At 29.4% G+C, this 26,896-nt stretch overlaps 1 protein-coding gene across 3 annotated transcripts in view; it reads left to right on the forward strand.

Annotated features, from left to right (window-relative positions):
• LOC118185970 (uncharacterized) overlaps positions 1 to 24,866 on the forward strand; it is a 166,643-nt gene extending 141,777 nt beyond the window's left edge. For all 3 annotated transcript variants that reach the window (XM_035355944.2, XM_035355945.2, XM_085824355.1), the window contains exons 8-11: positions 1,532 to 1,684; positions 9,336 to 9,425; positions 11,021 to 11,125; positions 16,087 to 24,866. In XM_035355944.2, coding sequence (XP_035211835.1) covers positions 1,532 to 1,684; positions 9,336 to 9,425; positions 11,021 to 11,125; positions 16,087 to 18,977 — 3,239 coding nt within the window. In that variant the 3' untranslated portion in view covers positions 18,978 to 24,866. The remainder of the gene's footprint in view (positions 1 to 1,531; positions 1,685 to 9,335; positions 9,426 to 11,020; positions 11,126 to 16,086) is intronic.
• The last annotated feature ends 2,030 nt before the right edge of the window (positions 24,867 to 26,896 follow it).

Below are 26,896 nucleotides of genomic sequence, written 5' to 3' on the forward strand. Positions count from 1 at the left end.
CCCCTAGCAATTGCACTTGTATTAGGTAGTGATATATAAGAAACCATGACTCTTTTTTTTTTTTTTTTTTTTTTTTTTTTCTTTTTTTTTTTTTCCCCACATATGATCTCAGGTTTTGACTTGTTGTTTAATCATATTAAAATTGTTAAAATAATATTAAAATCATAGTTTTGATTACAATAACCATGAATTCTCATAATGGAATTAGTTTTGGGAATTTCTATAAAAAATATAATATTGGTCTATTGAAGATGTTGCCCTTTCACACATCGATATTGAACCTAATTGATGATAGGACTTTTTTTTCCTTTTTTGGGAGGAGATGAGAAAAAAAAAGGAGGTGGACAGTTCTCTATATTCCATTCTATTGGACTGATTGTCAAAACTTGCATTTTCCATGTCTCAAAAGCATAACTTAGGATATATATCAGATTTAATTTAGCTTTGTTCTAACATAGGTATTTTGAGACAAAATTGGACCTTTTTCTGAAACAGCATACCATTTTTTTTCCATATTTCGATTGTATAACTCAAATTGTTCCTAGATATTAAATATTGTAATTTTGGTGAGAAATTTAAAAATTTATCTTGGTGCACTTTTTTCAGTTTGCACTAAGAATAATTCTCTTGGCGAACTTCTTAATTTATTGCAACCTATTTTCCTTTCCCCCTTTTTTATTGTACATGGGTGGAAAAAAGGTCATTGTTCATATTTTCAAATAATTTTAAGGAAGTGCGTAAACTACATTTGGTGTTATTATCACTTATAGCAAATATGTCAAATTTCAGAACGTGCCAGTATGTAAATTCACGTATGTCTTGGGAAATTTTGAACAAAAAACTCTCAATTTTTCGCAGGTAGAAATACATCTACTTTAAGATGATGTTAAAAATATATAGGTTATAATTCAAATTTTTTAAAAATACAAATTTTAAAAATAAATCATGAAAAATGGGCAACTTTTATTTGGAATGAATCTGAATTTTGCAGTATGAAAGGAAGAATCAAGTAAGTTTAATAAAAAGATATAAATAAATTTATACGGAATTCAGTTAGCATAGAGGAGCTAAAATTTTGAGAACTAATTTTTAAAAAACTACTCGTGTGATTTTTACAAAAACTTAACAGTCTGGCATAATTTGAGTCGTAGAATTGAAATATGGAAAAAAATGTGTATGTTATTCCAGAAAAAATCCGATTTTATGTCAAAATACCTATGTTAGAACAATGCTGTATATAAATCTAATGTATAATCCTAACTCGTGCTTTTGAGACATAGAAAACACAAGTTAAATTTTGACAATCAGTCCAGTAGAACAAGAGATATAGAACTGTCCCCCTTTTTTTGTGCAAAGTGTACATTCTATTTAAATATATACTGTGAATCAAAGTCATTTATTAGTTAGAGAATGTATTAATTCTCATTTTTCTAATATGAATTAAATAAGCTTTAATTTTCTTAAATGTAGTTTTAATGCAGCTTTATGTAATCTTTTTCTAATTTTCCACCTTTGTAATATTTTTTCCTAGCATTTGGGATATTATTGTGGGAGATTGCTACTTATGGAATGTCGCCGTATCCAGGTGTAGATTTGACAGATGTTTATCACATGTTAGAATCAGGCTACAGGATGGAATGCCCTCCAGGTTGTCCCCCTAGAGTTTATGAGCTGATGAGACAGTGTAAGCTTTAGTTTTTTTTATTATTATTATTTCTGTGATATATTTAAGTAAATTTGTTGATTTTTGTATTTTCATGTATATAGAATGTAGAATTTTGTTTGTGTGTTTGTTAATTACAAGCAAACAAAGTATTTATTGCTATATACAGTATAAAGTTCGAAATCTGGACTCGACCGCTGCTTTGGTGATTCTGAGTTTGGAATTTTTCTGGACATTAGATCTAGTATTACCACAACAGGTAGAAATTATAAAATTTTAATTTTATGATTTCTATGAAATAGTGAAATAATTTCTATGAAATTTCTTTTAAATATGAAATAGTGGTTTATGAAAAAATGAAGCACATATGACATTACAAGAATCAAAATTTACAAAAGAAAAAGCTCAATATTTATTTTTTCTCTTTAATTCTATGGATAGGCAAAATTTCTTGTTGAGTTACAAAGTCCCATTCTTCATATTTGCCATATTGAGAATTCCCACTAAATTGTCAATCGAAATTTTTTGTTCTCTACAACCTCTTTCTTCGCTATCAATGGCAATATTTTCTAATTTAGAAACATAATGCATATTTCAGCATCCATTAGTTGACTGATTATTGAAGCATTGCCATGACAATGAAAAACTTCTATATCATTTTCATGTAGTACCATTTCTCCACAAATTCCATTTATTAGAAAATTTCGCTTTTTATTTGCAGTAGTTGAAAACCTTCAAATTTGTGGCCGTAAAGCTTAACTAGTATCTACTATACACTATTGGCAAATCAAGACTTGTCGTTCCGTAAAATTTTGTCTTTGTTTCTATCACATAGTGATGAAGTTTTAAGCTTGAATAATGTTAGTTTTGTTATTTATTATACTTATTTTCCACATATGCTTAAAACTTATCTGAATCTCAAATATATGAATTCTCTCATATACTTAAGACTTTCTCATTACTTTCTCATGAAAATTATAAAAATCTTGCTCAGCCATGTTATCCTTAAACCTCGAGTTTTGAAAAAACTGAATCTATGTCACACTTGTCAAAAATTCAGTCTCTGAATGGGTTTTACAATTCACCCATTGTGTGTAACAGTAACTTGCTTTGAAGGAAGAATATTGGAGTCATCAACTTTAGTCCTTGGTTTATGTTCATTACCATCTTTTTTTTTTTCTCTCCAAATTCATAATGTGTTGGAGCTCAGAATTCACGTGAGGCTGTATCAAAAAATGTTCAGGCTAGTTCTGTACATGGCAATAGATGGTATTCTGCATCAAGAATTCATTCTCAGTGGTTAGACAAGTTTTACTGTCAAGTTTTAATGCTGCTGAAGGAAGACATTCAGTGAAATCAATTAACCCTCTGAATGCTAAATTTATGGATCAAAATCGCTTCAAAAAGTGTGTATTATTATTATTATTCCATATTTTAAATCTATATACACTCTTAGACCAAAAAAAAAAAAAAAAAAAAGATTCACCAAGAAGGAGTTATCCAAATGGGACAAAAACATGAACAGAAAAACAAATGATTACAGTTTGAGAAAAATTGGATGATTTATTGAAGTGATTGAGCTTCACAAAGTGAAAAAGTCAGTAACGCGTTCATCCACCTCTGGCCCTTTTGCAAGCAGTTATTTGTCTTGGCATCGATTGATAGAGGTTACGGATGTCCTCCTGAGGCATATCGGGCCAAATTCTGTCCAACTGGCACGTTAGATCGTCAACATCCTGAGCTGGTTAAAGCCCTGCCCATAATGCTCCTAATGTGCTCAATAGGACAGTGTGGGGGCGGGCATTATCTTGCTGAAATGTAAGCTCAGAGTGGTGTGACATGAAGGGCAACACATCAAGCCTTAGAACTTTGTCGATGTAACGCTGTGCTGTAAGGTTGCGACGGAGGACAACCAAAGGGGTCCTACTATGAAATGAAATGGCACCCCAGATGATCACACCTGTTTGTCGGCCTGTCTGCTGGAAGATAGTCAGGTTGGTATCACACTGCTGTCCGAGGCGTCTCCAGACTCGCTTTCGCTGGTCATCGGGGCTCAGTTCAAAGCGGGACTCATCACTGAAGACTTTTCTAGTCAGTGACATTCCAGTGCAACTGAGCCCGACACCACTGCAAATGGGCTTGACATTGTACAGAGGTTAATGGTAGTCAGCGCAAGGGGCGCCGTGACCTCAGCCCCTTTTCTGTGAACCGTCTATGAATGGTCCTTGTGGTCACTGAAGCACTAGTTGCATGTACAATCGATGATAATGATGCACCTCGGGCTGTGAGTGCCGCTCTGATGATTGCTCAGTCTTCATGATCTGTCATTTCTCTAGGCCTACCGATTCCTTCTTGATGCTGTGTGCACCCATGGTTCACCCATTCTTGCCAACATCATCCATAGTGGCATCATTCCTGCTCAAATGTCGAGCTATTCGCCAATAAGACCAACCGGCTTCTTTGAGCCCAACTACTCGACCTCTCTCAAATTCTGACAACTGCGCATATCGTTCATGCACCTGTATGCGAGGCATAGTTACTGTCTACCAGAGTACACAGAATGAAATTCGTGAAGAATTTATGACTTGGAATCGTAATTTCTCCTCTTAAATATCCTGCCAGTTGTGCAGATCAGATGCGCTGTAGCGACAATTTTTCATTTATTGGCAGCCAAAATGTAAAGTTTTGCATTTTCCATCGAAACCTGTATGCATATCAATTTGTGTCCAATTTGCTTTATATCTTCTCAGCGCATGGTTTTTTTTTTTTTTTTTTTTTTTTTTTGTCTAAGAGTATATTGGAGAATTGAAAAATGAACTTTTTCTTTCTAGAAAATACTTCTTATATAGATTTTTATCACGAGAAACTAAAGTTGCCAGGAAAACCGATTTCATAAGTTATCACAAAAAAATTTTTTTAATAAATTTCAGTCAAATTACAGTTTATTTCTATTTATTGCATAATATAAAAAAGCAAAATGTATAAAATTTAAGAAAATATAAAGCACTGAGGAAAAGTTTAGTATGATAGTGTTCAAAACAGACTTCAAGTCAGAGTCCAACTTCACAGTTTTTGCACCAGATTCAATAAATCTAAATAATAATTCAATAATTTAATTAAATATACAAGATAATCACTGAACATTTTCTAGCAGCCGTTTCTGTAAGAAAAAAGCGGCAAAAAGTGAAGTTTGACCGGTAATACCACGTGGCTTCAAATGCTACAATTTAGTGGACAACTAACAATATCTGTTGGCTAAAACATAAACTAAATGTCTAATACTGTATATAATTTATTTCAATGGTTAAACAGGGAAAAAACGGGATGCATTCCTCATTAAAGGAAGAAAAACACATGCCCGTGGAAATCGTGCAGAGTTCGTAGCGGTCCTTATAAGTGCTTATAAGTCCTTATATTTGAAAATAAAATATAAAGGCCCTTATAGGTGCTTACTTTTTCTTTAAAGCCCCCCGCCCCCCCTTTTTTTTTTTTTTTAATGAACGCGCTATTTTTCCCCGTACCAAAGCCGAAACGAAATAAACAACATTTCTTCCTAATATGGAATGTCAGATGGTGAATCATACTCCCGGAAATAGCTTTTCCCCCTTTCTCTGCATTAGCATAACCTTTGGTGTGCACGAAGAGTACAGACAGGTGCCCGTCGTTCTATTGGTCAAAAAATTGCAAAAGCAGTAGAAAATTCCGGTGCATTCGGCATTCTTTTCCTCCCACCCAAATACTACACTCGTTTGAATTTCAAGTTCTTTATAATTTGCATTCTTGTTCCGCTTGGTCAGTTCATATTCGTGTTTATTATGATTGTTATGCTTATATTATGAGCATATGTATGAATGTTTATAATAACATAGTTGCAGTAACTGCTGAAGTATAATAAACTTCCAAAAATGGTTAGCTTAGTTAAATTAGCTTTCTAAGGAATAATATTCGGAATGGCTTAAATAAAGGGAAAGTAATCGAATAGTCAAAATAATTTCATTTTTTTGGCCAATGCATTATACAGTACGAAGATTGGGAGGTTCTCCCCTTTCTCCAGAAAATCTCGAATATTGAAACCATTGCAGTTCGCTGCAAAACAAGCAACGGACTTTTTTTTTTTTTTTTTTTTTTTGTGTGTGTGTGTGTGTGTGTGTCACTTTCCAATCTGGATTGAATAGGATTAAAAGTTCTGCAGTCTACCAACCCAAGCGAAAAATTATTCTGTTCCGGAAATTTAACACCGTCTGTTGAAAATTAGAATTAAAAACACCCCAGTTATTTAGTTCTTTATTCTCCCAATACCGGCAGCTGTTGATTCCGATTGCATAATATCACGCAGGGAAGAATTACGGCGCACGTATTGCGCAATAACGTTTGCAATATTTTGCAGAGATAAACAAATCTCGGACAGAATATCAAAATTAATTATGAACACTTAAAAGAGTTTTACTCTGCTTGCTAAGCAGAATATTTTTCAGTTCCATTGGTTTATTTTTATATGATACACATATCGAAATGTCAAAAGCATTTATTTAGCGGAAAACTACAGTCTACCCCTCCGCTCCTCTTTTTCAAGTTATGCTCGACTGTCCAAATATTCGCCAATTTCCAAGTATGCGGGTTAGTTAAGGATAATTGCATGAAGCAAATTTCTGTCTTCTGATTTCAGAAATGTTCCTCTTTTTTACTTAAATTAATTTGCTTGCAATATCTGTTAAGGGAAAACTGATATACAATGAAAATTTTTAAATTATTTAAATATCAATATGAGTGGAAAAATAAATTGTATTTATTATTAGGTTCCAAGCGAATACAATAAATATGCCGTATTATTATTTATTTTCTCTATTTTGAACTGAAATTTCATCATTTAATCTTGTAATATAGTTTAATTCTGCATAGTTTTTTTTCTCTCATTGTGAACTAGTTCTGTAAATTGAACGGTTATTTAAAATTAAAAAAAAAAAGTAATTATTTTCCATGGTTGAGGTAATGCTTATTCTCTTAATAAATACGGCATTTCTCATATTTTAAATTACAAGTCTAATTTTTAAGGTTATGCAGTTGTGTTTAATGTAATTAGACAGGTGCTTATTTTTTTTCTTAAAATGTACTTGAAAAGTGCTTATAGGTGCTTATTTTTTTCACTAAAATGTGGCTATGAACCCTGTCGTGGGATGAGCAGATTTTGCTACATTTGAGTTGCCCATGGAAATCGCGGGATGAACAGCTAGAGGATTAAAGCTCTGGTGTGTGAAAAACTGTGCTGCATGATGGCAATGTTTCCTCTTTCCTCACACATGAGTTTTGTAGTGTCTTACTCAATATTCAGATTCTGTATGAGTCATAATGAATTGTTTACATTGGATACATTTTAGGATAATGTATCAAATTATTTTGCTACTTTGCAAAATTTATAATGTTCTTGAATATGATTCCTTAATATCTGAAACTGTAGTTGTCCAAGCTCATTATTTTTATATGGGATAAGCATATGCACAGTTTGTTATGTGATAAGCATATGCACAGTTTGTGCTTTCATAGCAGTATTATTGATAAGCAAAAAAAATTCTCATATCCTTTCTGCTGAAGGTCTGTGTTCTCATTTTCATTAATCTCTTTCTGTCAGGTACTGAATGAAGAAGGGTGAAATCCTGTGTAAGATTTCTCTAGTTCCTACATTTATATTTGTTTTGATTATGCTTTTTCTGATTTCTTAAGGTATGCCTTCATGATTTTAGACAAGTTTGGATTTTGGTCATTCTTCATTTTTCTTTACATGTGTAAGGCTGCTCATCAGCTAATTCCCAAAAGCCTCTTCATGAAACGTCAACTGGATTATTTATTCCAGATACATCTTTCCATGCATTTTAGGTATATCAATTTTCTAATTTCCTTTTTTTACTCCCTTTTGGATCCATGCGAAAATAGTTGCTGAATCTGATCAAGTTGTCCAATCCATCTGTCTGTTCAGTTTCTACTTCAGATTTTTAAATGTTTACTCACTTAACATTTGTTTGATGTTTTTACTAGTTTTACTTACAACTATTCTTCCCTAATAATATTCGTAGACATATAAATAATATTCTTAGGCAAATAAAATTCAACAAGGAGGTTTAGTACAGTTGGATACTTATCAGACCTTGCACCTTATGTTTCAAATGCTCAAACATAAGTTTCAGCTGTATTGTACACTTTTGCATATATTCAAAAATATTAGTCATAATATTTTTAAGTACACAGACATGCATCTTTAAATGTATCCAGACAATTAAAGTCTTATGTATGTCTATATAAAAAAATTGGCTTTAAAATTCATCACATATTCAATTCGAAATAAATCATATGCAGAAACCAAAAAACCAAATGAATGGTAGTAAACCACAAGAAATAGGAGAACAAAATATGCTAAAACCAAAAACTAAATATGAAATTTACATCTTTCACTGCATCATCATCAGGGGGTTGGTGCAATGAAAGAAGAAAATAAAACAGCCTGTTTTCTGGTCTGAAAAAATACACAAAATTTAAAATTTGAAAGTAGTCTTAGAAAACAATAAAGTTAATCTCTATCTTTATCAGTCCGAACCCTACTTACTAAAACTTACAAGCTGGGTTTAAAAAGAAAAGCTTAAATAAGTAAGCAATAAAGCTTAAAGAATAAATGAAAATTTGATCAAAAAATAAAATTATTTCTGATTGTAAGTTTTCTTAAAATCTGTAACACAAGAGCAATAAGATTTTTCACTTGAAAACATTTATTGATGTATTATAAATTATTAAAATTTTTCATTTAAAAATTTTATTGCTTTTATGTTACATATTTTTAAGGATGTGTTCCTCTATTTTTATTTTTTATAAAATTTTCATTTATTTCATTAATTTTTTCATATGTTGTTTTACCTCTGTTTATATATATATATATATATATATATATATATATATATATTTGAACTCTTCTAGTAAAATTGTAAATTTTTATTTTCTAAGATTTACTGCTTGTTTATGATTTTTTTTTTCTTTTTTACCCCCTGACCTGTATGTTTTAAAAATTTGCATATGGTTTTGTTTTCAAAAATTCGATTATTATTTTTGCAAGATTTGTTTTTGGACTCGATCTATTTAAAATAACTGTATAAATTGGTCTATATTTCAATTGCTGTACTTTTTAAATTTTTTGCACTGTTTGCTTTGGGCTGTAGAGGTTGGACTAAGAAAGACACATATTACTTTTATTATTTTTTTAAAACTATTTTTAAATTTTAAACTTTAATTTATAGCTTTGTAGATTAAGAAACAGGCTGTATTATTTATTTTTTCTTTCGTTGTACCAACACCCTGATGACATTGTGGCAAAAGTAATGTAAATTTCATTTTCAGCACAGGATTCTTAATAATCCTTCCCTCTTTTTGTTTATGTTTGTATATATATATATAAAGGACATTAGGTATTTTTTAAATTATATTCAAGAAAACATCACTTACTTATGTCCTTCTTTGGAATTTTAGGGATTCATGATCAAACTCTTGGCTATTTGGTTGGTATCTTTATCATGTAACTGGCAGAGACAAACTTATTATTTAAATAAGTAATATCTTAAATAATAGAGAAAATGAGAGAAAGATTTTAAACTGTTAATCAAAACAAATAAAATTTCAACATTTCATTTTTTAGGTTGGCACTGGGAACCTTCAGAAAGACCAACATTTAAAGACATTCATTTAACACTTGAAACTATGTTTCAAAATTCTAGTATAACTGAAGGTATGCTGCCTCACATTTTTCTCTTTATAATTTTTCATTTACTTATCCATTTAGTTTCATGGCAATAATATAAGAATTTTCTTTTCCTCATTTATAAGTTGTATATTTATGGAACCTTATTTTATATAGTTTTTAAGAGTTATTTCCTTAAAATTGTTACAACTATAAAATGATTGAATATCAGTTGGCTTTATTACTGTAATATATTATCTAAACTTTGTAGTTGTAGGTTACAAATATTTTAATACCTTTAGCTATTTATTAAATATTTGAGGAATTTGCTATTTTGCTATGATTCCTAATGATCAATTTCTTCTCGCTTTAAGACTCAGTTCAAATATTTAAAAATATCTTTTTAATTGTAGTAAGTGTGTGAAAGGCCGTTAGAAATTACTTTGAAAGTATACTGTAGACATAGCTGGAAGTATTCATTTGGCTAAGATTTTTATAGGGTGTATTTTTTAATATATTCACACCTTGAATTGCATATGAAGATGGAATTTTTTTATAGGTGAATTTAAATTTGGAAATATTTTTTTGTGTGGATAGTATTTTGGTAAGGTGAATTTGCATTGAATTCAAAAGGTTACACCCCCTCCCCCCATGTTTTTAATTAAATATACAAACAGAATTTCTTTCTAGTCGACCTAGTTTAATTCTAGAAATATTATTTAATTGGCTAGACTTTTTATGGGGTGAATATACCTTCATTACCATTTAGATCTTGGACTACATATACAAACAAATTTCTTTTTAAGTGATGTAATTTAAACCTGGAAATATTCACTATTTGACTAGGGTTTTGATGGGGGGGGAGGAGAAACCATCTTGAAATTTAGGTATGAAGAAAATCAGTTTGAAATATTCCAGTAACTGGTCCTTCTTGTGAAGAATCCATATTCTGAATTACCTAATTTAATGCTGCAGAAATCTCTCAAATTGAAAAACCAGATGTATTTTTTTAAAGGATATTTTGTTCAAAACTTAGCAATTTAACAACTAGATTAAACATGTTGAGGTAAATAGTACATTTTGTACTTTATACACTAAGAAAAGTCTCAGTGTATGCTTAATGTCTCAGTGTATGCTTAATGTCTCAGTCCATAACCAGATCAAGAACAGTCTATGTTTCTTTTTATCTCCCACTCTTCACCTCTCAAAAAACAATGAGTGGTGCATCAAAGTCTTCAATATATAAAACCTTATTTTTTGGTCATTCAGATTGACTGGGAGGAGAGTTCCTATGGAGCTTGGCCTATTCTTTTCATAAGAATGAAATCTGTTATCTATAAGTAGATACTGTAATGTTACAGCACTGACAGACAGTCATGGAAGTTGTTAACAGTATATTGTAGGTAATATCAGGCTTTTAGTGTCTACTGACTGACATCTGTTTCTGTTGGCAACTTCCAGTTTTCACCTAATATCATTCAAGTAGGATCTTCTCAAGAATTTACTGTATTATAATTTACTTTTGTTGTTATGTATCTGCAGACCCTAGTTTGAAAACTACTCTTTTATTTTTAATTTTGTTATATTATATGGATTTAAGTGAAGCATAGTATAGATCTAAATGATTTATTCAACCTTTTCAGAGGTTGAAAAACAATTGGAACAGCAGACTCCTCCATCAACTTTTAAAAAACATGGTGGTAGTAGTTCAAATATCCAAGCTTTAGCTACAGACGAAAATGACCAGGGTAAGAATTTTATTTTTACTTACAGTTTTGTAAAAATTTAGGAGAAGGAATAGTTTTTCGAATAAAAATTTGAATAAATTCTTTTCATCTGCTTCAAAAACTTTGCTTAGATTATAAAATATTTTTGTACATTAATTCATGATGAATAAATTTCTCTGTGTGAAATTTCTCATTTTAGTATTCAGTAGTGATTTTATTTATTTATTAATTTTTAAGGCTTGATTATGATTTAGTTGATTAAAGACTATATAATATTACATGTATCTCTCTTTCTCTCTGTTTCCATTCTAAGGCACATCTCTGATTTCAGCATTGGCAAGACAAAACATGTTGATTTTAAAAAATTAAAATGTATTAAATGAATATTTTTATTGTAATAAAATTCAATTTATTGATAACAATATAATGCAAAATAGCTATGCTGTTTTTCATCTTCTTTTTGTAACAGTGTCAAAATCTAATTCTTTAAAGTGATTTTGAAGAATTCAGATTCTAATGATATGCTTTCAGAACCATTAATGCAAAGTAGATTGTAATATTAATACATGTGATAATACCATTGATATTTACATCTATTATTTGCATTGATATCATTTACAAGGTGTAGCTATTAATTTCCAGGACTGCTCTAATAACACCAGAACAGATGATGTCAAAAATGTGACCTTTTAATATGTTTCGAAGGAATCCCCATCTGCCATAATACACTTCTGTGCTCGGCTGTATAAGTTGTGGCAACAACTTTTAAAGTCCTCTTTCGGAAGGCTCTTCAATGTCGACGTCACATTCTTCTTGATGTCTTCAACATCCACAAAGCATGTTCCTTTGATCGCAGTTTTGAGTTTAGGAATGTTCGGGCTTGACTTCTTTTTGTTTCCCAAACTCAAAACTGTGATCAAAGGAACACGCTTTGGGGATGTTGAAGACATCAAGAAGAGCGTGACGTCGAGATTGAAGAGCCTTCCAAAAGAGGACTTTACAAGTTGTTTCAACAACTTATACGGCCGAGCACAAAAGTGTGTTACGGCCAGTGGAGATTACTTCGAAACATATTAAGTTTTTCTGATCATCTGTTCTGGTGTTATTTTAGCAGACCTGAAAATTAATAGCCACACCTTGTATTATTTGCATTAATAGAGTCTTCATCACATTTAGAGTAATATTTTTCTTTTTAACTCTCTTTATTGTAATTACTGCAAAATTAATCTCTTGAGCCTATGATAATACTGGTGAGCAACTTTTTCAAATGAACAAACAGAATGTGTACGAAGAGTTTTGTACTATGTTAAAAAATTTTATGGGGACACTGATACTAAATACATGATTGATTTCAAGATAGACCCTATTTTTACAAATGTTTACATGAGGAGTAACTGTGATTCTTAACATGGATGAAATGAAGTACATGCACTACTACATTTTGCTTTTTTTTATATGCAGTTAGTTCAGTATGTACCAGAAGAATGCAAGCTTGTAGTTATTTTTCTTTCCACTAAAATTATATTCATTATTACTACTTCTAAAAATAATGTGGCTGAATATGCTTAAAACATTTTTAGGATCCTTGACTTGAAATGAAAAAATGAAATGTTTTGTAAATGACTATAGTTGAAGAATTACTCATTTTATGAAAGCTATCATTGCCAAATAAAATACAAAACCTAAATTCACTTGATGAACTTTAGAAGTCAAAACTTTTATTCAGAATTAATGCGATGAATCAAAATATTGAAAGATTTAAGTTACTACATAGTGGAATTTGTGCAAGTATGTTTCAGTAATTTAACTTATTTTATTTATTTTTCCTTAACAGCACAAATTCATCTATTATTTTACAGAAAACTATAGGTGTGCATTTTAAAATGGTATTGGTTTTAATACTCTAGCAAATCTGTATATTTAAATACAAGATAACATTAGTTATGACCATTTTGTGACTGACTATACATTTTTGAGATATCCATATAGATTAATGTTAAATCTGTATATTTAAATACAAGATAACATTAGTTATGACCATTTTGTGACTGACTCTACATTTTTGAGATATCCACATAGATTAATGTTAAATCAATTAAAAAAAGTATTTGCTGTAATATATATTATTTTTAATGCAGTGTTTCACATTCAAATGCATTTAACATTAGTGTTCATATTTTTAATACAGTGTTTAATTGCGAAACATTTCATTGTTTTCACATATGTTGAATTTCACACAAATTTTATATTCTTGTATTGCCAAGAAATAATACATAAAAGAATAGCCTTTATGATAAACTAAGAAGTAAAGTTTGTTAAAAGCCACAGCATAACAAAAGAATTCAATTCCTAAATTTAAAAAAAGAGGGGAGGGCTGGAAATGTTTCTAAAAAAATGTCTTCTCATTTTTTGTATTGTTTATATATTGGTTGGGGAGGGGGAAACATGTTCTTCATTTGAACATTGATAATCAAAAGCTACTTATATAATCTTCACTGAATATATATACTGATTTTACTCAGTATGCAACTTTGAAAATGTTTCTTTTAGACTAGCCCCTATATTTTAGTTAGAATAATATTTCTTGTGATTTACATGACTAAGTAGCACTTTTTATGTGTAACTTAGCCATGTGAAGTACAGAACATGTTATTATTTCCACACGTGTTTCTGTGTGTAACTCATTTGCAGTTCATTGGAAAAACGAAATTTATTATATATTCTTTGCTCATGCACATTTAGCATCTGGAAATTTCCCAGAGCAAAGCTTTTTATTCATCAAAAGAGAATTTATTTGCGAATTTTTAAATAGAAATAAGAAACATATTGTTATCAAATGTCAGTGAAAGTCGTAACTTCTGAAAATATTTTGTAAGCAATATCTTGCACATATATATACACTGGTTTCCAAAAATTAAGGAAAAATCACAAAAATAAATCATTCAAAAATAAGCCAATCTGTATACAATTTGAATATGTTATGAAATAAGAGTTGCTGAATAAAACGGCAGCATGCAAATTAGTGGTGCTGCAATCAGAATGTGTCATCTGCGAGGAGCATGGAATTGCATGTTTGAGAGCAAGCCTGCAAATTTCATTGTGATAAGAAATCTGGGATAGCCAATTTGTAATAATGACCTCCAGGCGTCATTTGCCTGAAGAACTGCGACGTAGAGCTGTTGGGAGACAAAAGGCAGGCCAAAATCACACAGAAGTTGCCAGACGGGTAAATGTGAGTTCTGTGATTCACAGACTTTGGCAACAATTTCTAACCACAAATTCAACATTGAGGATTTTAGCCAAGTCAGTCAACCGCAACGACAAGCGCTGATGACCGATATTTGTTGTTATAGGCATAGAGGGATTATAGAACCACAACTCAAACTCATCTCAAATCTTTCCATATTGCAGCCATAATTGTCTGGTAATTTCTTTTCGTGTTATTTTATAACTTACTGTGTGTTGTAAGGTATACTATGGGTCAGTTTCATTCTACATGTAACTTTTTGAGTAGTCATCATTTTTGTGACTTTTCCTTGATTAATGATAACCAATGTATATTTTAAATAAATCATTCTAGATTATTATTATATATATATATATATTCAATATTGAGTTGAATGTTGAATATATATATATTCAATATATATATATATATATTGTTATTTGTAATTGAAAACTGCATTTTGTGTATTATCCAACTGATATGTGTACTAATATTGGATAATAATTGCAAATATTGAAGTAATGATTATATTTCCAAAATACAGGAGATTGAAAATACTTATAATAGCATACAAATGAAAATACTTATAATTGCATACAATAATTTATACATGTAAAAAAAAAATAACAGATTGATAATATTACACTTGCATTACTTCATATATTATGGCTTTATTTTCCTGTAACCTCTAATTTAACTGACTTATCTTAAAGTAAAAATAAATGTTTGTGTTTTAATGTATATCCAGTGTAAGAAGAATATTCTTATGAAAAGGGTAAAATACTATATTAATGGTAATTCATTACTGTATATTTAAAGTATTTTAAAATTCTGAACTTTTATTATTGTTTGGTGAAGAAAAATAAATATTTAATATACTTTTATATGTATACATATTAGCTGAAATTTCACGTTAAGGAAATAACTCATATGTTAAACTATGAATGTGGTTCTTAATTGTTTTTAATGTTAATTAATATAAAACAAAATTAATACTTGCTACCCTAACATGGTGCAGTCATTGCCCTCTCCCTAACATGGTGCAGTCATTGTTTGGTAAATCAAAAGTGTGCTGCTTCTTACTACATGATTTTGCTTGACATTAATTAAAAATGTCTTTTAGCTGGTTAGGTATAATAAATTTAACAAAAAAAGGTTGAGGAATGTTTCAGATTTCCATATGCTTATTTTTTAGGTTCTCATAGTTTTTACTTGGGGGTGGGGAGGGATTCCAAGCTGATGTGCTTTTTAAAGTTGGTGGTAATTTATTATTTGGGAAGTTACTTGTATTCATTCATATATTAATCATTTTTAGGTTATTACAAATTTGTGTGTATTGGTTTAAAATAATTTCTTAGTCGTGTCTGTTCATTATTATGAAATGAATTTTTTTTTACCTCTATTTAATACTTTTTAGGATTACACATTTGTCTGTTAAGACAGTTGACTGATAAGCTTTGAAAAAGTAAAGAGAATTTCAAGATTCTTTGAAATATATGTCTTACTGTCAAATAGCTGTTATTTTATATGACAAATATTAAATTAAGCATTTAGTTTTTTTTTTAATATATATATTTATTATTTTAACATTGTAGTATAGGTATTGTAGTGCTCAAGCACGTAATGTTTAGTATAAATGGTTATTTTGCCCCACTAAATACAAAAGTTCTCTTCAGTTTAGCTGAAAATTTCAGTTGATGAATTATCACTTTGTTTTAAAAGTAACAATATATATATATATATTTTTTTTTTAAAGGAAACCGTGGCAGTACTCAATCAAAGCAGACAGTAGTTCCTGTTGCTAAATCCACCATTGTTCAGTTAAGGCGTTCTGGACCTCGTAGTAAAACAGCTCCTGTGCCTCCAAAAAGAACAAGTTCCTTCCGTGATAGCACTTATCAAGATAAACCTAATGGAGAAGATGGGTCTGAAGGATCTAAAGAAGCAGTCAATGGATTAGAAAAAGTTTTTGAAAATATTAACAAAGAACTCCAAGATTTAAATAGTAGTGCTGGTGAAACAGAAAGTGATGTTCAAGAAAGAACTCCTGACACTGAAGATTCTGAAAGTCATACTGCAACTTCAGCTTTGAGTGTTCCAAATGCTATTCAAAATTCATCACAACAGAAACTGAAAAAGACTAGAACATACCCTCCTAATATTCAACAGCGAATGAAAGATAATGCTCAAACAAATAATAAGACACAGCCCAAAAAAGTCCAAATCGCAGCTTTAGAAGTTCAAAATGTGAAAAGAGCAATAAATCGATATGGGACTTTGCCAAAAGGAGCTAGAATAGGTGCTTATTTGGAATCATTAAGGCAGCATGGTCTTCATGCTGGCTCGCAGCCTGAACCTGTCTTAGAATCTGATTTAGATGTATTAAAAGAAGTGAGCTCAGATATGATGTATTCACATACTATGGAAGCTGGTAGTCATCAGGGTAACTGTGCTACCTTAACAACAACAAATATCAATAATGCGCAATTAGCAAACCTGCGTCAGAATGCTGATATGTCTAGATATTTTTCTCATGGTGTTTTACAGAGGCAAAAGTCTGATTTAACACATACAAAATCAAGTGAAATTTTTGAAACTGGATCTATTCCTGAAACTCACCACTTAGCTGTGAAACCTGTTCCTTCTCCTAGGCTACCGCGAAACAAAAAAGGTGATCGTTACGCATTAAAAACTGGTAAATCTGAAGATAATAGCAAAAGTGCAAAAGAGCTTAAAGATGCAGCTGGAGAGAGTGCTGCACTTTTTGGTGTTAATTTGAAACACAGGGATTCTGTTGATGATGAAAGGCTTATTTCTAATCAGTCTCCTCCACCATTTGGATGTGGTTTAGTTCGTCGGACATTAAAAAAGCGCCCCAAGGATCGGCCTCCTAGTCCGCCCAAGCATACACTTGTCAAAAGTGGTTCAATGGATGAGCAGCTTGGGCGAAACAATGAAAAATCTCCAATGTCTAATTCTGCTTCAGATCATATTCAAAGCCCTTCTGCATCTTCCTTAGGTTCGAATGCTAATAGTCCTCAACAAACAAAAGAGCCAAAAGCCTGCACTGATTTTCTTCCTTCAGGTGCAGTTGAACCATCATCTGAATCTAACACCACTGATAATCCTCCAAGTGCTGCAGATTTTCGACAAAATCTAAAACCAATATCTAATTCCAGGTACAAGGCAACTCCTGCACCCACTCCTCCAGCAAACCCAGCAGCTCAGTTAGTGTCAGAACTCTTTGAGAGCTTGAAAATGAAAGCTCGCAAACGAGCTGTAGAAATGGGTAATACTTCTGCTCAAACTGTTGAGACTTCTCAAAATAATAATGAAGGTGCCATAACCAAAACATCACCAATTGATCAGTCTCCGAAAATTGAACTACAAGTTACTAAAGAAAAGTCGCCTCTCGAAAATAACCCATGTGATAGCATAGAAACTGCCAGTATTACCACAAATCATGTATCTGAAAATCATATAGATGTGGATAAAAAAAGAAACATATATTCAAAGCCTGTGTTAGAAAGGATGTGTGCCTCTCTTGAAGAAGACAAACTTAAAGATCATATTACCCCTCCTGTACAAAGAACAAGTGTCCTCTCTGATGGAGAAATTAAGCATGAGACTACTGAAGTGTCAAATCCAGATAAAACCAGTGTTGTAGAAGGTGAAGATGAGAATAAAAGGCACAGTTCTGGTAGCATAAGCAGCTTAAAAAAGTTGTGGGAGAAAGAATCTGGTGGCCACAGTTTCGAAAAGCCACCTGAAGGTATTAAAAAGATATGTCCCAAAATCATGACTCAGCAGCTTGAATCAAGAATGAAAAGAAGTTTTGAAATGCCAGATACACATGATCAAAAAATTAGTAGTACTCAGTCTGATTCTGGAGAGACAGAGAAAAGCTCTAGAAATAATTTAGTTTCTTGGAAAAGTTCCCCTCCTTTGCAAATAAAATCAAATTCTAATCACATTAAAGAACCATTACTCATTTGTGATGTCAAAAAAGAGGATTTAAAGCAAAGTGATAATGCTTCTCAATTAACAAGATGTGAATCTTCCGAGAATGCAAATGATTCAGTTATACAAATTGGAAGTCTTTCAAAACCTCAGGTACCACAGAAACCACCTGTAAAGAGTTGTCGACCACTTGTACCAGTGACACCTGCTACAAAACCGGTAAAACCTGTTTTAAAGCCTCAGCTATTCCCCAGGAGTGTTGTAAAAGGCCTTGACAGCCCAACATCTCAGTCTGCTCCTGATCAGCCATCAAGGGAAAAGTCCCTTGAGAAAAATGAAAATGAAGATAATTCTAAGTCTGAACTTGCGAACACCAAAGCTTCTATCATAGAAATTTCAAATGCTTTAGAAAACAATATTGTAGGACTTAGGAATGCTACTAGTATTAGCAGCATGAGTATCATTCAATTAACTGATAAAGTTCAGCTATTTCGTACATCTTGTTCTGGTTATGCAGAATATATACCTCCCCATGGACGATTTCGTTTTCGTGAACTTCTTTCTCGCCTGGAAAACCAAGGTGAGCAACTGAGGACATGCAATAGTAATAACAGTAGTGATAGTGCAAAGTTACTTTCAGACTTACAAAATACAGTACGAGATCTTGTGAATGTTGTACAGCGATGATTATTCTCTTTGTACAGTACTGCCTTTGTTTACTCTATCATCACATAGCGCATTTGATGCTGACGAGTAATGCGGCTTGAAAGTTTTCTAGTCGTGTATCTATTTGAACAAACTTGAAACCTGGTGTAACTCCTTGTCAGAACTGTGTGCCTGAGCAAATCTGTCAATTTGTTTGAAATGACTTGTAATAACTTGTAGAAAAATACATTTGACTTTTTATACCTCATTTTTACTTCTAAAATATTATGTTGAATCTTTTATATTCTGCTAAATATATGTGAAGAGACTCATATTTCGTAAGAAGTTATAGTGTATCACTAAATTTTTGGCACTTTATATTCTTCTGTTACAAAGTGAAAGATAAAAGTTTATAAGATTTTACTTAACATGATTGATGGCAGAACTTTGGGTGCAAGTTAATTTTCGAGGAAGTTTTGTGAAAGATGGAGGTAAATTAAATAGAGTTCTTGAAAATTATTTTCAATTTAAAAAAATGCATATTTGCATTCTTTAATTTTCTCCAATCATGTTTATTTAATTATTTTTTCCCTTTTGAAATAACATGTAAGAGAAAAACTCCATAAGCATTCTTTTTCAAGTGCCATGAATTTTACAATGGTACATTTACAACATTTTAGAATTTGTCTTCTCTAACATATGTTCATTTATTTATTTTATTTTAACAAAGATGCAGTTTCAATTTTGTTTCTCACATTTATATAGCAATAATTTATAGAATACGATAAATTAATTTTAAAATTTTGAAATTTCTAAATGATTTTTAAATGTTGGGGTTTAAAATGTGTGCTATTTATTTAAATGCAGTTATATCATAAAATGTGTTTCAACAGAAAATTAATAATTATGCAATGAAATTTAAATTTTAGAAAAATTAATTTCAGTGTAATATATACATTTACTAATGATGCAATATTCACTTTACATACCAAATGAATTCTAAAAATGTAAAGTATGTAATAAATCTAGAAGCTTTTTTTATTGTGAAAAAGATTGTCTGATATTTCATGAATAGTTATTTATGTGTTGTTTGCTTTTTTTCTTTAATGAAAAGGAATTGGAAAAAAAATTTTTTTTTAAGATAAATATTTATTTATAATTAATTTTCCTTGTTTGTGCTGCAAATTTCAAAGGAAAGCTTACTTTCCATGTATCTTTCTTTGTACATAAGTCTACTTGTGAATATGTATTATATTATTTCTGTAAATTACCTTTCAAGACGTGTACTAAAGTTTACTATAATTTTTATTAGAGTTTTTAGAAAATGTGATAGGTTGTTTGCTTCCTAATTCAGTATTGTATTTGTGCGATTTTTCTTCATTTTTTTCCTTGCTATTTAAAATGAAATTATAACTCCACGTTCTTTTAAACAGTATTCTTTTTAAGTATTGAGTTATGCATTTGAATAGGAAATGGGTTGTCAGAGAGTTTAAAAAAATTAAATGCAGAAGATTAAATAAGTTTTTAAATGATTTTTATATTGTTCTTTTAATCCATTAATGTTTGAAATTTTGAATATAGTTTCTTTGCAATAAAATGAGAAAATTTCTATTTTAAATTTTAGTGATGGTTAATGAAAATTTTAATTTTGAATATCTGTCATTTGACCTTCTCAAATTGTGAGGGGCACAGCCCCCATTCTTTTTAAACTCTTAAATGAACTTTTATTCGACATACAGAACTCTACTTCTATTGCTATAGAAGTAATTCTGAAATTATAATAACCTTAAATAATGCTTACTTTCTCTGGTGACTGCAGAAGCTAGCATATTGTTCTCTAAATTATAATAGTTTAATTTATAAGCACAATTTTTATAAAATGATCTGAATTTCAGTATACTGGATAGTTGTTGTGAGCTTTGAGATCAATAAACTAGTCATATGACTAGCTAATAATTGATTTCTTCAACATGTGTCAGTATCACATCAAACTACTACATTGCATTTAGTTTCTACATTGCAATTGGGTCTATACTTCTTTAATCAAAAATAAAATTTTTTGTTCAAGAATGTCATCCTAGGCATTTCAGTTTTCATAATCTAAGTTACAGTGTAGTTACTTCTTTATTTAAATATCATGTTAATTTCTAAATTATGCCTTGCCTTCTCTACTTGCTGAGCTGTACTGTTTCAGAAAAAGTTAATTAATAATAAATCTGCATTTATTATTTGGTAGTGTTTGAAAAGGAGCATCCTTTACCACAATCCCATATACATATGTAATAAAAGTATTTAATTGGGATTGTTATTTTATTGGTATTTATAGGAATTGTATTTTTGGCAGGGGGCATATAATCTCGAGAGTTGATATCTACATGTTTATTCCATAATTTGTTATAATTTTAAAGCAGTTTGAAATTTATGGGACTTAGATTGTTCAAAAGTTCATATGTTTAACCAAAAAAAAAAAAAAAAAAAAAAAAAAAAAAAATTGCTGTATATAGGTTTTCTAAAATTTCTAGCTCATCAAATTTGCCATTTAATTTTAAAAAGTTTAAATTGTTTTTACATAATTACCTCTTCATGATTATTCCTTACTTGTATTAATTATTTAATTGAATAGGGAGAAAAATGAAACTGCTTGGAGACTACCTGTTGCCAGTACTTCTTTTCACTTTTCATATGCAACAATTTTCTTGATGTGGAAAAAAAAAAAATTCTTGATATATTTTTATTTCTCAACATTGAAATATTTAAAAATACAGTATTTTTTCTAGGCATAGTAAAGTAGGACTATTTTAAAATACTTAAAATTTTCAAAGCATAATTTTGATAATGAAAAAAAAAATTGCAGTAATTTTTATGAATAAAATGTTTGCAAAATGAAGGACATTTTACTTGAGATCTGCTTTTGCTGCAGGAAGAGTAATAATTGCTTACAGTTATTAAAAAAAAAGGAGGAAAATCTCTCTATATTTTATAAGAATTAAAATGCATTTACAGTGGCAAAGTTTATTTTTAGAACAAATGCTAATATAATTTAATCTTTATTATAGTCTTAATTAAAATTATTTCATTCTAATAAATAGGCAAGGATGTTATTCAAGTCCTTAATTGAATGAGATAAGTTTTTCTTTTTCCTTATCAATTAACAATAAATTTAAAAGTATTAAAATGTTATTGCTGTTAATTTGAATGTAAAAAATAATTGGATTTTGGAATGAAACAATTATATTTTGTTAAGAAATGGCAAATTAAAAAATTAAATAAAATTGATTTTTATAAATAATTTATTTGCAATTTTTTTAAATCAAAGTTGGGATTTACTAGTTGTTATGAAATTTTGCATTAGTAAAGCAAATTTCTTAAAAACATCATGAATAATTTCCCCCCTTCTTTAAATTTAAAAAAAAAAAAAAAAAAAAAGAAAGACAAACTTTAAATAAATATCTTGAATTTCTGGAGAAGTAATATCCTGAATATATGAGTTTGTCAATAAAAATAATTTAATTATGTATTCCTCTTCATATTTATTCCTTGCTTGTATTATTGACCTAAATGTGAAAAAGAAATGAAACAATTTGGGGATTGCCTATTTCCAATACTTTTTTTTTTTACTTTATATATGTGAACAACTTTTCTTCGATGAAGAAAAAATATGTTGATATATTTTATCAAAAAAAAATTTTTTTTAAAGATTGAAAAGTTTCAGATTTTAATACATTTGGTTTAAATTTTAAGCACTTTAAAGCAGTTTTGCTGACATGTGAAAGTACAAGTAAAATAGGTTCTGGTCAAGAATTATTCTTAGTTAGAAAGTATCAATTTTTTAACCTATGACAGTAACAATAACAATAAATATGTATATTTTAAATAAACAGTACGTTTTTCACATTTTAACATGATTCTTCCTACTAAGATTTTTATCTTAGACATGAAAATTTTTACTTAAATTATATTAGTTATTATTTTCATTTAAATTATCATATTCCAAAAATACAAGCTGCTTATTAATTTGGTATATTTCTTGGCAAAGATTTTATGAATTACAAGAAAAATATGCATTGTATTTAAAAGTTCATCTTAGATAATATGGATAATACTGCACACTGGTTAACCAGAATCCATTATATTTCATGTTTAAAGTATGCCATTTATTATTGACATCTCTGTATACTTCTCCATGTTATGTCAAATATTTTCTAAAGCAAAAAAAAAAAAAAAAAAATATTGAAAAGTGAGTTGTGTGTACAGATATTTAAAGCTGAAATTTTTTTCATAATTTTGAGAAGAAATATGTTTATTAAGAAATGTTTTTTTCAACCTTAATTTTCATATTTTATTGAAATATTTAGCTTTTTTTCTTTGTGAGAAGAAAAGTAATTGTATTTTGTCCATGTTTTTATTATTGTTACTGATAATAAGAAAATAATTTAGAAATTGTCTGTTATCAAATCTCTATTTAGAATGATTATTATCCCAGATTGTAAAAGTAACTAGAAAACTACTTGTGTTTAGTGCCCTATAATGATGGACAGAAAATTTAATTTCCCCACATTCTTTGTTATTAAATTGGTACAACTAATTATTTGTATTTAATTACTTTTTGTATAGTCTTTGTATTCTGAAGTGCCAAAGTGCTGAAAATATAGGATATAGTGGGGAAATATACTATAAATTTATATAGTGTATAGATACATGTTAACTAAATGACACATATTGCAGGACAAGTGTTTAAATAGCCATTGCATGGCTGGTCCATTACTAAAGCATTTTATAGAAAATGGCTTGTTTTTGTTAAAAATGAGTTAGTAAATGTTTTTATAATGCTACGGGTCATTTCTAATGACTCTATTTCCCCCCTGAAACATGAGTCCCAGTTTTACTAAATACAAATCATGTACATAATACCCTGACATGCTGTAATGTAAACTATATTATTAATTCATACATGTTTTTAATATGCCTTTTTTGCTATGAAAGTGGTCCAGAGATTCATAGTCTGTATAATTTACTGTTATATGGAGTGCACTAAATTTAGAATGAAGTAATTTAAAAGTATGTATGCGATGTTATGTTGTTTATGTTTTAGGTTTAGAACTCTGATGTGCTTCTTATTATTAATTTGTTTAACTTTCATAAAATATATTTTTCCCTTTATATCATTTATCTGAATTGTTTTCATGGTGTCTTTAGTGCAAACTATGTTATATCTATATCCCAGTGTATAAATAGATATTATATCATAGCTCTAAATTAAATATATATATATTATGACTATTCAACTAAAGTTTTAGAGAATGGAAAAAAAAAAGTGCTTGAGGTTTTTAACTTCATTCACTTACAAGATCTAAATTGTGTTTTTAAAACATATCTTTTTTTGGTCATCACTGGACTTTCAGAATTAGACTTCTCTTTTATTTAAGTCTTTTTTATCATCTATCTGAGCATAATATATTCTGTTTAAATATAAATCTCTTAAATATTTATTAAATACCCTGTGTTACTTCATGTAAGTACCTTTCATATTACACTGTGCATAGGTCTGATTCTAAATAACTTTTGTAATATTTCCATTTATTATGTTATAACAAATATATATTAACATAAATTTATACATGATATAGATCTGAAATTCTTGTTTCTTTTATATAATTTAAAAAAAAAATATTTAGAGCATCCGGTTACTGAGTGAAATTTATTAATTAACAGAGAAAAAATTTATTAGCCATACAATAATGCGAAACAAAAATTATTAGCTTATACCTGCAGTAAAATCTTTGGTATATTTAAGACCATCGCATTTGCATTGCCTCAATTCTGCAGTTTTTTGGGTGTCTCAAAAATGTAACTATGCAAACAAATTTTATTATAAATGCAATATCAACTTTCAAATATGTATCTGTTGATATATCTTGTTTTACATTTATATCTTCTCACACTATCTGTATATTCATCATAAATCAAATTTTTATTATTTTTTTAAAATTTCATTTGAATCTCTCTAATATTTATAACATAAATTTTAATTCTATTAAATTACATGCACTCTACTCTATTTATGAATATATTTGGATTGATAAATTAACATCAAATAAAACTTGTGCATCAAATTGTTAATTAAGAATAATTAAAAACTTAATGATAAAATTTTATGAACTTGACAGTGTAGCTAGCATTGACTATCAGATAAATAAGTTTATCTTATAATAAATTGCAACAGTAGAGATCAAATGTTGTATTTATTAAATATCTTCCATAATTCATAAAATTAGATGCAATTTAAGTATTTTATTATTAATCTTATTTTTATTTAAAATTATTGCTAAAATGCTAAAAGTATTTAGTATTTGGATACATTTTCTTTTTTTCATCCTGACTAATAGTTGTCTCGTATAATATAGAAAAAATGAAAATGTGTGTGTTTGCTAGTGCACTCCAAATTCATGATTTCCTACTAATTCTAGTAGTAAAAACTCTGCATTTATATTAGTACACGATGTAGTAACACTTCACTGGCACAGATTTGGTGTGTTTTTAACATAACAGAGTATTTCTTGTACAAGTATATTATTTTTAACTCAATATATTTTGTTAGATGTTGGATTATTTATTTTCAAATTGTTATAAATTGGAAGTCAATTATGTTAGATAATGTTTTGCATAATTCTTTGAATGTGGCCTGATGAAATTGATTGTATAGGATTTATATATTTTTTTTTTTTTTTTTTTAATTTGATTTGTAAAATCTCCAATTGCCTAAATGAGTAAAATTTTTAGATAGGTTCCAGTTTTAAAAATGCCATGTGTAATTCTGTGATAAAAAGAGATGAACATACTATTTTTTCCAGTAACAGCTATTAATTTTATATTTTCATTTTTGTGAATTGCATATCTATTCTGTGACATATAGCAAAACTATTGAAGTGTCTGCTTTCGTGTATCTAGTAGTTTGTGCTGATTTCCCATACTATGCTTTCATGGTGCTCATTATACTGACTAGTCATTGACTTGCCATTAGAAAATAATCAATCATCTCTTGTATCATCTTCTTATTGAATGTATGCATGTTTGTGTATCTTTGAGTTAGTCAATATAAAATATTTCTCTAAGACAATAAACCTGTTTATATAAAAAATGAGTTGTATCATATGTGATTCTGTATCTAATGCTTTTAATCTTTTTGGCTGACAACTATAACATTTTCAACATAATAAATTATGTATTGGAATTTTGAATGATTATATTATCTGATATATAGGGCTCTAAAGTTAACAAATATTTCATGACATTGGATTTTATCCTTCTTTTAAAAAAATTCTCAAATTAAAAGGGCAAGAAGTGCTTACAAATAAAATTCACTTAAATAAAATTCACTTATTACAAATTTGAAATGTGTGGTAATCAGGTACCGTTAATGACAGAAATTGTCTTATGTTAAATAACTTATTAATAAGCTAATATAACTTTTTATCTTTTAATTAATGTTAGGTTAATTATTTTGTAGTTAATTTGCAGCAGTAAATTTTTTTAATGCAGTAATATTGTTAAAACAAGTTTAGAAATTAGGTTTTTAATGCAGTTGTTGCATGTGCATGATCGATATTCCTACAGGATTTCTCTGTAAAGTATTAAAAACACTGCTTATTTTGAATGATAATGTTTAATAATATGTTTTAATGATTAATATATTTGTACATAAAATCAGACAAAGCAACAACTTAGTATTTGGTGTAGATATTTTAACTGGAAGTCTGTCGATTTTAAGCAGGAACAAGTACAGGTCCCTCTTGAAGAGCGAAAGTCTATCTATCCATTCAAATATCATCATGGATTATCCGGCAAAGCGTGACGTGCCCAGCTGTATATAATATAATGTTATTTTGGCATTTCACATACATGTTTCTGCAAATGCAGTCCCTAAGGGAAATCAGAAATTGAGGAAAAAGACAGGGAGGTGC

Source organism: Stegodyphus dumicola, chromosome 9, assembly GCF_044657685.1.
Source record: "Stegodyphus dumicola isolate Sdum_Otavi_A_Nest chromosome 9, ASM4465768v1".
NCBI lineage: Eukaryota > Metazoa > Arthropoda > Arachnida > Araneae > Eresidae > Stegodyphus > Stegodyphus dumicola.